Raw genomic sequence first — 14,246 nt, 5'->3', positions numbered from 1 at the left:
TGCTTTTCAACATTGAAAAACCCAAGATCTTGTATGTTGGGCATTACAATACATAATAACTTTCAAATCAATAAAATTACCATACAGCAGAGTAATAAAGGAAAGTAAGATATAACAGTCATTGGATGATGAGCAACAAGTGGGACCTGCAGTAAAAATATAATTAACCGAACCTAAAGAATAGTCAAACGAACCTTTGACTTCTAGGGAAAGAAAGCAGTTATTCAACTGTACACATCTTTGCTTCACCCCTTTTGGACTACTGTATCCAAGCATAGAGAATATTCCCCTTCAAAAGAACATATATCTACTTTGGAGAAAGTTTAACACAGAGCTACAAAAGTCATCCCAGAACTAAGTGGACGCTCATGTGTTTACTAGTTGTGTTCATGTAGGGAACTGTTGAGGACCACAAGACTAACAACAATGCAAACCATTCACGACAAGGCTGATCTCATCGAGACTTAAAATACTAAACAAGTTTGAGAATATTAATCCAGATCACTTCAAGCTAAGAAAAATCACAATGTAGGACAAAACAAATGATTTTTACCCATACGGTTGCTTACTAGCCAAAGCATTAAATTCTAAGACATTACGTCAGCTCAAAATTCAGTTGAGAAAAATCATCAGGAACAATGGGGGAAACTTTGGTAAGCCGTCAGCTTCCCGTCCCCGTAGAGTCCACTAGAGAGATGATCTCAGGTAAATAAGGGTCAGGGGTCTTACCCACAGGGTCCACCCTCTTACCATGAGGGTAAGACCCACAAGAGTCTTACCTTTAGGTAAGAGAGTCCCAGTAGTACAGTCAGGTTCGTTCTCAATACACAATCGAGATGTCCGAGTTCGAATCCCTGGCGGGAATGGAAATGGCTGGGTGCATTTCCTATCACCTAATGCACTGTTCACTTAGCAGTAAGTAGGTACTCAGGAGTTAGTCAGCTTATTGTGGGGTTGCATCCTGGTTGGGGTCAGTAATTCAACCTTGGGTGGATGGCGGCCTTAATACAAGCCTATCGTGTATGACTACACACTAGCTGCCTGTCCCCCGACCTAATGAATAAGAAACAAGATTAATAAATAGAAAAGCCCTCCTTAAAACATTTTCATTTTCTATAGAGGTATCACTCAAGTGAATTTATATTATCAGTACGTTGTTATGATGTATTTGACTTGGATTTATGATGTTTTACAAAATGGTAAATTTTCCACTTTGTTTAGACATAATATTAAAGCTTGAGAATAAAAGAAGGGAGACGAAGGATGGGTAGCGGGCGTTTCTGGCGTGCTGGTGCGTTGGCGGAGGCGCACTCCCCGCGCAGCATTGTATCGAATTTTCGAACTGTCGTACAGTCGGCTGTCTGCCATATTCTGTAGTGACTGAATGTGTGTGAGCGTGGGGATAGTGTGCACCTAACCAGCCAAAATGTCGGGGAACATGGGGATGGAGCAGCTCATCCCCATTGTGAACAAACTACAAGATGCATTCACTCAATTGGGAGTCCACATGCAGTTGGATTTACCTCAAATTGCTGTAGTTGGTGGGCAATCAGCTGGCAAGTCCTCGGTGCTGGAGAACTTCGTCGGACAGTAAGTATTCGCTCTTATTCGGTAAATAATTGTCCTATTCGGATAAATAACAAAGGTCGTGTCTGTCTGTCAGAACAGGGTTCTATATTTGCGATATTTTAGGGTAGGTGGAGGATAGTGTTATGGCGGTGGGGTGGGGGCGGATCCTGCCTACAGGACAATGACATAATTCACCTGTACCTGATGTGGGGGGCGTGAAGGTTGGGTTGTGGGGTGCTTCAGGGGCTCCCTCAAGCTCCCTCGGGCTCCCTGGGGCTCCCTCGGGCTCAGCAAGCCGTGAAAGGTTGTGAGCCCTTAGTAGTATTGAAGATGTGCTGCTCGTAGTCACAGGAAGAAATCAATATTTGTCCACTGCAAAATGTATATGTAAGAACAGCAATATGAGATTTGATGGGTTTCATTAATAATTTGGTCATATTGTGCAAGTGTAGTACTTTTAATTTTGTTTAAGAGATGCTTAATTACATTTGATATCGAACAGTAATCTTAATGTCAGATTTATCATGTTACACTTGGTCAAAACTGAAGGAGGGATAGTTAGTATTTTAGCTTGGTTATTAAATATACAGCCCTTATGCTATTGTAAAGATGGTTATTTCAGTACAGTATGTGAATAATGAAAATATTAAAGTGAACACTTCAGCAAGTAGTCTAGACTTGTACTGACAACAATTCAGCCTAGGTGAAGTTTACTGCTTGGGCTACTGAAGACAAGTGCAGGTCAGTTAATTGACGATGAGAATGAAATTGGCAATAGTTTGACTATTAATTATGTTGCATCAGCCTTCACTAAAGTTGACCTTGAAAACTTGGTTATCATGGAAATGGTTTACATAAAGCAGATAATAGGTTAGTGCAACCAACTTTAAACAGGATTCTAGGAGCTGATGAAATATTTCAACCCATCCTCCTGTTTTGGTAGTACTTAGAGTAACGACGAGGACCACAGTACACATACCAGCGTACAATGAAATTATAACGTAGAAATGTGGATCTAGACAAACCAAAAAGCTATTTTTTTTACTTGCTTTTCTTTGACAAACTAAACTAACCTTTCTAGGCCTAATACATGATATCCGAGGCCTAATATAGTACATGTGTGTATAATTACTAGGCCTAGGAATATTTAGTTTGTGTTTTGGCTACATTTATTTTAAAAGAATTCTTTATTAGTAATGATTTATTTTGAGTGTACTATCTAAAAGCTAAGAACATACAAATTCTGACTATTGACCATCGTCACAATAGGTACCATCTAAACAGGATGATGGGTTGAATATTTGAGAGTTTTAGAGTACAGTACAAGCAACAGCTCATTAGTCTACTGTCAGTATACAGTATTTCATAAATCAGGCGGGATAACCTTGTGTTGTGGGCACCGCCTGGGTTATGATAGCCAGACTTTGTGAGATGGAATAGGTACAAGTGATAGGTACCTTCTGTCACTCTTTTTGTGGCAGTTAGAGGCTCGCCTTGAGTCGTGTAGACTTCTGTGGAGGAGGTAGCTTGCCTTGCGGTTATCTTGCAATGATATCAGGGCTCAACGTCCCTGCGGCCTGGTCCTTTAACCAGGTCTCTTTAGAGGTACAAAGGAGTCCAGACTTCGTAGGTAGACGTGGGAAGGAATGAGGTTGGCGGGTCCTCGTATTCCAGTCAAGATATAGGAAGTAGCCCAAAATCTAGCGAATGGAGTCACAGCTGGCTGCTCAGCAAGGTGCGGTTGTCTTATCTCTGCTCGAGGTATGTGCGAGGGAGCCACGCACAGCTGCCATCAACCAGTCGAGATGCACTTTCACCTGAAGCCCGAAATGCTATTCGTGCTAGTAGAATTACAAGAATGTAAGATCTCTTGTATTTATAAATAAAATAAAATAAAAAATAAAGGAGGAAACTCTCGCTCTGGCATTGAATGTGGTTCCCTCTACACTTATTTCGAGTTTAACATGGTGCTAGTTTTTGGAATTATCACTTGTGTGCCTCATGATTTTGTATTAGGTTTGTTATTGTTTGAAATTTATAATAATAATATCTGGATGTTTGAGTAAGTAATGACATCAACAAATTTGCAGACTTAAAAATAGGGCATACCTTAAGTATGCCCACTATGGTTGGGACGTAGATTAAATTGAAAAGAAATGCTGCTGAACTGCAAAAGTCCTAAATAAACTACAGATTTGGATAGAGGAATGGCAAATGCAGCTCAACATTGACACTGTAAATGTAAATTCCTAAGTCTGGGCAAAAATATTCTTGCTGTATATCTACTTTGATGTGCTATAGACATTGAAGATAAAACTTTGAGAGACTAAGGGGTGATGGTAAACTAAGCCCTAAATCCAAAACACCAATGTATTAGTGCACAAAAAAAGATAACCAGGCTGCTTTGTTTTAATAATTCCTGTTGTAAGAGACATGGCGTCTGTATCGAGGGTCCTCCCCCCCCTCCTTGGCTAACAACTGACTTTCCTTGGGATCATCCCGCATGAGTTGCCAAACTCTCGGGTACCTATTTACTGCTAGGTGAACAGAGGAATTGGGTGAAAAGAAATATGCACAACTTTTTGTACTGCCTGGTATTGTACTGGGCATACTGATTGAGAGTTGAGGTTGTTGACCACTGTGCTACAGGACTCTTATATCTAAAAGAATTATTAGTAGAAGGAAATATTATCTTTGCTATATCTTCCATTAGTAAGGCATCTCTTGAATTTTGATGTTCAATTTTGTTAGCCATAATACTGAATGGATTTATTTTAATTATTGTAGGGTTACAGTTACAGTAATTGCAATTTATTTTTAACGCAGTTGGTAACAGTTGGTCATACAACAACAAAAGTGATATGACATAATGTTAGTGTGTAACTAACTCAGTTTAGTGGGCCAGCCAGAGGCTTAGGGCCCATGCAGGAACAACCCTGGAAAAAAATATCAGTTTTGGGATATTGTTACATTCTCTTGAGCCATGGGATCCAGGAAAGTTGTTTGAATTACAAATGGAATATACAGTACAGTACAGTATTACCAGCTAGCATTATTTAATATAACATTATATTAATTTTTAGAAATGGAATTTAAACATGATCTGCCACTAATAGGCTAATAGGCATACGAACTGCAATTTCTGAGAGTTTTTGGGTTCGGCTATGTTAGTTTGTTTTTCATTAATACTTTTATAGTCCTGATTAAAATATAAATTTTAAATGTAAAATTTTAAGGTTCAAGTGTCCCTATTCCTTGAGTTCTGTGCTGCTTGGTCATTATAATTGTGTGTAGCGATTACTGTACAGTGGTTCCTCCATTTATGAATCTAATCTTTTCCCACAGATGGCTTGTAACTCAAATTCATAACTCGAAACTAATTTTCCCATAAGAAATAATATAAATTGAATTAATCTGTTCCACACTCCCAAAAATATTAACTTCAAAATACATTTCATACATAATACACACTTTTTTTTTGTACTACAGTATAGTATGCATAAGTTATCGCTTACCTTTATTGATGACTTGTTGGCATATGGAAGATGGTGAGGAGGAGGAGAGGTGTTACTGTTCGGAAAGGGAGTCCCCTTCCATTATAATATCAGAGTGATGACTTTCATGGTGTACTCTGTTTTGCAGGCATACCACTAGGACCCAATTGTGGTTCATTGCTTGTTTCCCACTAAAAATTTGTCTAGCGACACTTGTTTTTCCCTTCTTTTCAACATTTGTTTGTAGTGATGCATCACAGTGATGGATGGATAAGAGCTACGAAGAGAGGTTAGAGGCATTAAATATGCAAAAACTAAAAGATAGAAGAAAAAGAGGCGATGTGATCACTACATTCAAAATTGTAACAGGAATCGATGAAATTGATAGGGAAGAATTCCTGAGACCCGGAAATTCATAGATTTAAACTAAGGAAATAAAGCTGCCGGAGCAATATAAGAAAATTCACTTTTGTAAACGGTGGCAGACGTTTAAAACAAGTTAGGTGAGAGGATGGTGGAGGCCAAAACCGTCAGTAATTTCAAAGCGTTATATGACAGAGTGCTGGGAAGATGGGACACCACGAGCATAGCTCTCATCCTGTAACTACACTTAGGTAATTACTTGGGTAATTACAGTGTCATTACTATTACTACGGCCTACTACAGCTTGCTCTGGGTGAGTCGTTTCAACAAAAGTTTGCATTTCTTCCCACAGTCTACCACTTCCTAATTGTTGAGGAAGGGACATCCTGTACTGCCTCCTCCTTCCCTGAAGAAATTTGCTCAGCTGCCTCTATGGTCATCCTCACATGTTTTTTCATATGTTGAACCGTACCATTGATCTATTTGGGATCCATGGCATGATATATAATAATCAGTTTTATGTTCAAAAAACAAAAAATCACCAAAAAAAATGAATTTCTTATAAGCGTGATCGTCACTAAGTGGGCGGCTCTAGTAAACTGAGGCAGGTCGGCCAGCGCGACCGGGAATCATGCGCTCGGTTGACCTGAACGTGTATTAACGAATATCGTTAGTCGACGACTCTATCGTAAGTTGAGTCATTTTCCGATCAAATTTATATCGTAACTCGAAATTATCGTAAGTCGGGGCAATCGTAAGTCGAGGTGTCACTGTATCACCGTATCTTAGTGTTATGTGCTACAGTAATTTTATAGTAATTTTGTTTTACTGTATATGCCTACATTTTAGCTATTTTTTTGTTGTTGTTCTTTGTATATGGGATAACAATAGGACTACTAAGGGGCCATGAGTTGCAAATATGCCAAAAATATGCAATAAATGAAAACTTGTTCGATTTCATTCAAACTATTTTGACGAGTTGTATATGAAAAGGTTTCATCTGGTCCAAGTCTCAGTATTGTAGCATAAATAGGAAGGGCAAAAAAAAATATTGAATTGTCAAAATTTTTCCAAAATGGTTAAAAATTAACATCAAACACAAGTGTCAACTGAAATCATGTCTATGACTCTCAGCTATTACAATAGCACATATTAAAAAATTTGAATAATTAGTGTTATCAAAAAAATTGTTAAAAAAAAGTTTTTTCAATTTTATTTTTCCTATTTTTTTTTTTTAATCGTTTATTGGACGATTTGCATGAAAATTATACTCCTGACTGCACATAAGCCTATCTGTAAGGGTGCCAATTTTGGAGGAAATTTGTTTGTCAACCTCAACCACAGATGGCAGCACCTTAGATTTTATTTTTTAATGATTTATTTTTCAAATAACAGAGTCCCTACTCTTTCATTTTTATTCAATTTACATGAAACTTACACCTTGTATGTAAAGTTTGTCTCTAAAATCTTATGCCAACATTTTATTCTAAGTTTGTTTATTGATTTTATAATGGCAATAAACCATGATTTATCTGCATAATTTTTTGGGGAACTTTGAATATTTGTATTAGTAATACTAAACATATTTTGGAAAATCTGCGGCATCAGATCCTTTATTACAGTATATGCTAATGTATCAGAAAAGTATCATAGAATGATTATATATGAAACTTGTGATAGTAGGAACTTACTGAAAATGTGTAATATTCGTAGATAATTAAATCTCCCTTTCTATTTAGGCTGCAGTACTGAAACTTGGGACAATTGCAGCCCTTTTCATATACAACTAGTCAAAAAAGATTTGTTGACATTGAACAAAGATTAAAAAGCTAACTCATGACTTCTAATGCACATTTTGGCTACAAATGTCCCTAAAACACCACTTTGGTTAACACAATACTTGTGATATTTAGTGATGTCTTGTACATCACTTGACTGGCTTTCATTACTGGTAATATAGTACAGTATATAGATATTATCTAGCCATATTTAAAAAAAATACAAAATAATATTAGAATTAACCTCATGCAGTACGTAGGCTGAAAAAAAATTAGAAATTTGGTAGTGACTGGCACTTAGATCAACTGTATTTTCACTAACATTTAAAAATATTTGTGCTGTTGCAGTTACTGTACAGTATATGTACTTTTTTTTTGTATTATATACTGTTACTAGTGATGGAAAAATACTAAAATTTCAAACAATTCCTATACTGAGGCCGATATCTATGATGCTGATTCCGCTAAGTGGTTTCAATTGCAATACTATTATCGATTCTGATGCAGATTCTTTTAAAAAATATAATTGGATACATACCTTTGTGAAAATTTGTATATTTTAGTTTGAACAAATTAATGCTCGATATTATGAGCACAGTAAATGCATTAATATAATACATTGATTTAAGAATAGACAAAAATTGGTAAAACAAACTTAATCTTCCAAAAGCAACCTGAAGAGTGAAAGCATTCCATTATACAATCAGATATACTGCACAATTACAGCATATCCAATTTGTAATCTATCAAATAGTTAATATTGTAACACTTGCTCAATTAAAGCATAGCTAATTTCTTTTACTCAAAAAGTAGCCCTGGATCAATAAAATAAAAAAATAAGAAATACTGAAAACTTTCCTTTTTACTTTACTTTAACGTTTTTACTTTTTACGTTTTACTTTTTTACTTTTACATTTTACTGAAAACTTTACTTTTATGTAATTTACAATACAATAACAAAAAATTTCCTTTTCAAATAAAATTAAATTGCAATGTCACTTCTTTCCACCATTGCTCTTTATTAGCTTAATTAAAATTCATATTCGGTTTTATACTGAAAAAACATCTTTAACCTCCATAAACATGTTAACCTTTAACCTACAAGAAAAGTTATTAATATTTTAGGCCAAAGACTTAAATTGTAATGTAGAAACATAAGCATATCTCCAGTTTCTGCTTGCATTCCGTTTCTTTTTTGGGAGTATAATACTTCATTGCTAATCATAATTAATCCAGTTTTAATTATTACCCAAGACAAAAAATTATTTGTTAATAAATGTTAAAGAAATTTTAAGAATTGGAAATCATGATCAAATTCCTTATTCCGACACCGATTCCAATTACTGTAGTGGAAAATGCTAGACTCTTCGGATTCTTGATACCGATCCTGATTAAGTGTCCCATCACTGTATGTTATATTGTATCTCGTATATAACTTTTATATACATATACTGTACTGTACAAGATTAATTTATAATGATTAATTTTAAATGATTAATTATTAATTTAAAATGTATTAAATTAATCCTGACATTTCTCATAATGACTGTTTGGAAGTCAAGGATGGATTACACTATTTAATCGATTAGAAATACTGAATGTTCGTAATGGCCACTATCTCTGACTTTGACATGAACAGGAAGTCTAAAAGATAACATAGATTTATTATCCTTGGCTTTGAATGAAAATTCATGTTTGTCCTGTGTAATGAGGCTTCCAGTGTAAAAGTTGAAATTTGTTTTGAGTCAGGGCAATGGACCTACTAAATTACAGATGTCTTGATTAATGTTTTGCAACTTTTTCAGTATTTTCTGTCAGCCCTGCTATTAAGTTTGAAGAGTTGCTTTTCCTGTGGTATGAGAATTATTTTAGTTCTGGGTGAACAGTTTTCGATGAGCTCTCCTTTTCAATCTTCATGATCATGCTATGATAGTTATGACATGCATTTTATACCCTACTTCAAAGTCTTGCATTTTTTGCAATATTTAACATTTTCAGTCCTCTGACCATTTGTGGAGTTAGTGTAGATTGTTGTGCAAGGTCTCAATTTGTTTCTTCTCTTTCTATTTAATCGCAGAGCTTTGTATCTGCACATTTTATGTGGTTTGTGATATTTTCATGTCGTTGATGCTTATTATAAAAAGGGTTAGCCCCATTATTTGATACCCCACTCATAATATTTTTCTTGTCAGATTTAGAGTACAGGTATTATATTTCTATTTAGGGGGGCCCTTTGCTTTGTGTTTTAAACATTGTTTTATCCATTCTTACATTTGGCCATTTATTCTAATTGTTTGTAGTTTTGTGCCAGTGTTTAGTGTGGTACTTTATCATAAGGTTTAGAAAAGCCCATATACAGCACAGCTGTTGTATGACCTTTGTATCTTGTTGGTTAGTTTCCAAAACTGTAGTTAAAGTCCATCACCAACAACCAGCACCAGGCTACATTGCTGTGTATATCATTTAACAGCACCATCCAAAACCTCATGTGTAGGTTACAATGTTTTTGTCACTTCTTTCCACCATTGCTCTTTATTTTACCCAGAAACTATGATCTGCTTTCATTTTTATATATACTGTGTGTGTGTGTGTATATACTCCTGTGTCAAGAAGCAGCTTGTACTGAATTCTAATACAATATTCTAATACAATATAGGCCTAAAATGTTAATTATTTACTGTACAGTATATGAAAGTGTAGCAAATTACTTTAGTTCTGTACTTTCATTAAATTTATAGTAAATTTGCTTTATTTATTGCAGAGACTTTCTACCTCGTGGTTCTGGCATTGTTACCCGTCGACCCCTCATCCTACAGCTCATTAATCACCCACATGGTAAGTTTCAGTACAAACAGTAAATTGTAATACACTACTTTAAACCTACATCCACTTATGATACACTGATGTCTGGATGAATATTATAAAAATCTTAATGACAGTTTATTAAATTCCAACAACTACCATCATCGTTATACAGTATTATGAACATGCACAAGTTTATACTGTACTGCTGTAATTACTGTACAAAATCTGTGAGAAATGACTTGGAGGTGCCATGTTTGACAACATGACACATCCTCTCATGACTTGAGGCATCATGTTCCAACCCTGGTTTGCTATAAATCATGATGTGATCCATTATATATCTTGCTTTCCTTATTAAATTATTGTATTTTAAGTGTAGTTTATTTTTCCTAGAAGAATGTTTGCATTTCAATTTTTTTTCTCAATTGGCTCTAGGGTGTGGTTCAAGGTATTGATAGTGTTCTTGAGCTTGGGGTATGTTCCTTTATAAATGACTCTCTATTCTACTCCAAGTACAGTAGATGTAAAGCACATGTACTGTACTGCCATTATAAAGAGGTCAAGGCAACCAATCACAACCGTGATTAGTACTAGCAGTGGGCAGGCATCCTGAGCAATAAATGGATTTTGAGTGGGAGTTTTGCATTCTAAACCTATCATTGTTGAAAATAAGTGATCTACTACGTTGCATCTCATAGCCGAGAAATGCAATGTAGCGGATAGGTTATCTTTAGGTTATCTTGGGGTTATCTGGAGATAATTTCGGGGCTTAGCGTCCCCATGGCCTGGTCCTCGACCAGGCCTCTTTTTTGTTACAAACCTCTAGGAAGCAGGCCATAGCCGCTGTCTAACTCCCAGGCACCTATTTACTGTTAGGTAACAGGGGCATCAGGGTGAAAGAAACTTTTTGCCTATTTGTCTCCGCCTCCACTGGGGATCGAACCCAGAACCTCAGGACTACGAATCCGAAGCGCTGTCCACTTAACTGTCAGGCACCCTATATACGGATACGAAAGGTTATTGAGAGGTAAGCCTAGACTAAGGAGGTAGTTGAATTGAGCCCATGAATTCGGTCAGATTTGAGCCCTATTGTTGTAAGTAGACAGTGCAAGTTGCCACCAAATCTATGGTTGGGTCAAGAGGCTCATGCAATGTGGTTTTGTGTCCAAGGATCTTTGGAATAAAGTTGACCTGGTCATCTGAAGGTATCTGGATCATCTCTAGAGCAAGTCTTGCCAGCAGATGTAATTGCTTCAAATGCAAAAAGCAATGAGGTTGGGGCAATGAGGTTGGTTGGGTAGGGGGGTGGCGGGATTTAAGTTCAAGGTCTCACTCGGAGCACCCTCCAAAGTCAGGGTGGTCAAGCTGAGGTCTTGAACCACATATGTATGGACGTGTTCAATGAAGTAAACTGATGAACTTTGGAGGCTGAGGAACTTGGACATCGTTCAGGTGTCGTCATCTATGTGTGGGCACATGGTTAGGGAGGGTGGACAGTGGAGGTACTGTACTGCACATTTGACGTGGTAGACTATTGCTTGGTGAGAGAGCTTGATAGAGAACTGTATGAGGCTACTGCTTGAGGCTACTGTATGAGCATCATAATACAGTTAGGTGGGATACAAATGGTTCAAAGCAAGCATTATATGAAGGTTGTACCTCGATTAGTTATGATTTTTTTGTTGAGCTTGGAAACCAAATTTTTGTATTTTTTTTTTCATGTGGGCAACCCTGCTGTATAAATATTATTCATCATTGAATGCTGAAATTTTGCATATGCAAGTTACTTCATGTCCTCTTATCATATTACTAAATTTCACGAAAATCTGAGATGGGCTGGTTTTAAAGTTCACTTTTTTTGTGACGATTTGGCATGGAATGACCTTATACCTTTTCATGCACGATTCAACTCTATTGTAGGATAAAATTGGGGGTCTTCAAATACTTGAGAAAACCTCAAACATTACCTTTAGATTTAAAAATTTGTAATACTCTACTGAATAAAGTTTAAAACATTGTAGTATTAATGGAAAGAGGAGCTGTTGTAAGAAATGACTGGAATGGTGATGTACATACCAGTGTTCAAAATCAAAAAAGACTGGCTGTTTTTTGAGTTGTGGTGCAGGCCATATGACTGGACAGGTCTATATAGTTACAATTGCTTGAACATGTAGAACATATATTTATCGTGTTTCCCTACATATTTATATCATTGACTAGGAAAATCATTATGTACAGGTACATGGTTGTTGGATTAAACCCCCAGAACATTTGCCAGATGATTTCCACCTCCCCCCACCCAAAAGGTGACCATTTTTTTCAGGTTCTTTGCAGGTTCTGTAATGTCTGGCAACGAGAATACATACATACTGCAAGAGCCTTTAGACATAGCCTAAATTACAAATGCTTAGGTGTGCAGTTTGTACATGCAAAATTTATCACATTACAAAAGATATTTGGCCCTATAGGGACCAAGACTAAGGTTTGAACTGTGTTTAGTGACCAAAATTGTGGGCTTGAGCTGTGCTAATTTCATCTTAGCACTACAATACAGCTGGATACTTTTCTTCAGTGAACGACCTAGACTAGTATTAGATTGCAAGTATCGAATGATTAAATTAGTTATATTACATATGTTTTAGTTTCATCTGTATAAATATGAGTACAGTAGTATGTTTATAATATTGTACAATAAAAATTAGTGGCAACTGGAATTTAATAAAATAGCCTTAACTTTTTGTAATATTCAATGCCCTAGAATGTCTCTCATAATGAGGGAAACTGTACAAGGGGTTATAATAAATAATAGGACACATCCTTGTGTTTTCACTGCATGGTTTACAATTCTATAAATTATATCCTGTATTACCTTTTCATCGTTCTTATAGGCCTGAGTGATGTACTTTTATAATATAATACATTATCTTCCCTTGTGGGCTGATTGATCTCCCCTGATGATCTCTGTTTAAATTAGCTTTTCTTAAACAATGTGTGGGTGAGTGAACATTTTAGTTATTTTTACCTTTTCTGAAGTAAGTCTTCTTTTGGTCTCTCACAAAGGAACATACACGCAAGTATTTTTTTCTTTCGTGCTCTTTTTTAAACTAAGACTAGGATTTATAAGGGATGTCTAATGACATACCTAGTGAAACTGCAAGCAAGAGCTGTTATCCTACCTCAGCTCATCTGAAGTCAGTCTCTGTCTCTCTCTCTCTCTCTCGCATGCATATATTATATATAAAAAAAAATATATGCACGAACAAGTTTGAATGGTCCCCAAGCCAATATGCAACTGAAAACTCCACATGCCCTGAAGGATTCGAACCCAGACAACCAGGAGCACTATTCATCATGGCGTACCTGGTATTTTAACCACTTGACCACCCGTGACTATACTATATATATATATCGATCTCACGCACTCACGCGCATGCACTTATAATGGTAATGGTAATGTCTTCTCACAGACATAATAACATAGGTTAAAAACCCACACTTGTGTATTTGTGAAATTTGTTCTGGAATTTGCAGTCTTTCGCGCACACCTGATTGCTTTATCAAGGTCTTGTGTAGACCTTGAGTATTGAGCGTGTGATTAGGACGAGACTTGCATCTCAACGTCTAATGAGGCTAGTACTGGGTATTGAATGTGGGGGGAGGGGGGATGAGTACTAGCTAGGTAGAATATCGCTTATTTTATTTTGATTAACACAATTAGGTGCATCTGCATTTGTGAAGGTACCCTAGACTATATGAAGTCTATACCGTCAAAGGTATAGTATGTCACAAAACTAGCTACGATATCCTAAAAATCCTCATCACACAGGATGGTTAGTCATACAGAGGCATGTGATGAGTAGTCTGCCCTGGCAAACTCTTGAGTGCATAATGAGGATATCATCATGAACACAAGAGTGAATAAGGTAGCAATGATACTAAAAATCCGAATGTCGTAGGATGATTAGTCATACAGGGTCATATGTTCAGTAGTCTGCACTGGTAGAAACATGCACCTTTCGCTTTTTTTCTTAACTAATGTTATCCTACACTCTTACCCTACACCAGACCATCTGAAGGCTGATCCCAAAAACTCATAACTGTCTCTGTACTCGTGTGTGTTTTAATTTAATTCGTAGAGAAAAGTAGGAGTAGGAGACGGGTGTGTTCGTGAGGGGGGGGGGGGGGAGGTGGTGACACGGAAGTTTCCTGGAGGTGGCGAGTGACGGGAGAGGGAGGT

The 14,246-nt window shown here is 36.6% G+C and overlaps 1 protein-coding gene across 7 annotated transcripts in view; it reads left to right on the top strand.

Moving 5' to 3' along the window:
* Positions 1-1,300: 1,300 nt before the first annotated feature.
* shi (dynamin-1 shibire) overlaps positions 1,301-14,246 on the top strand; it is a 157,729-nt gene continuing 144,783 nt past the window's right edge. For 3 of the 7 annotated variants that reach the window (XM_069331312.1, XM_045739709.2, XM_069331313.1), the window contains exons 1-2: positions 1,302-1,590; positions 9,966-10,039. In XM_069331312.1, the coding sequence (XP_069187413.1) occupies positions 1,427-1,590; positions 9,966-10,039 (238 nt within the window). In that variant the 5' untranslated portion in view covers positions 1,302-1,426. Of the gene's footprint in view, positions 1,591-9,965; positions 10,040-14,246 lie in introns of all 7 variants that reach the window. The other 4 variants (XM_045739707.2, XM_069331311.1, XM_069331314.1 and 1 more) reach the window with 2 other exon arrangements.

This window comes from Procambarus clarkii, chromosome 25 (assembly GCF_040958095.1).
Source record: "Procambarus clarkii isolate CNS0578487 chromosome 25, FALCON_Pclarkii_2.0, whole genome shotgun sequence".
Classification (NCBI taxonomy): domain Eukaryota; kingdom Metazoa; phylum Arthropoda; class Malacostraca; order Decapoda; family Cambaridae; genus Procambarus; species Procambarus clarkii.
Note: the sequence above shows the minus strand (reverse complement) of the source record. Positions and strands in the feature narration are given on the sequence as shown.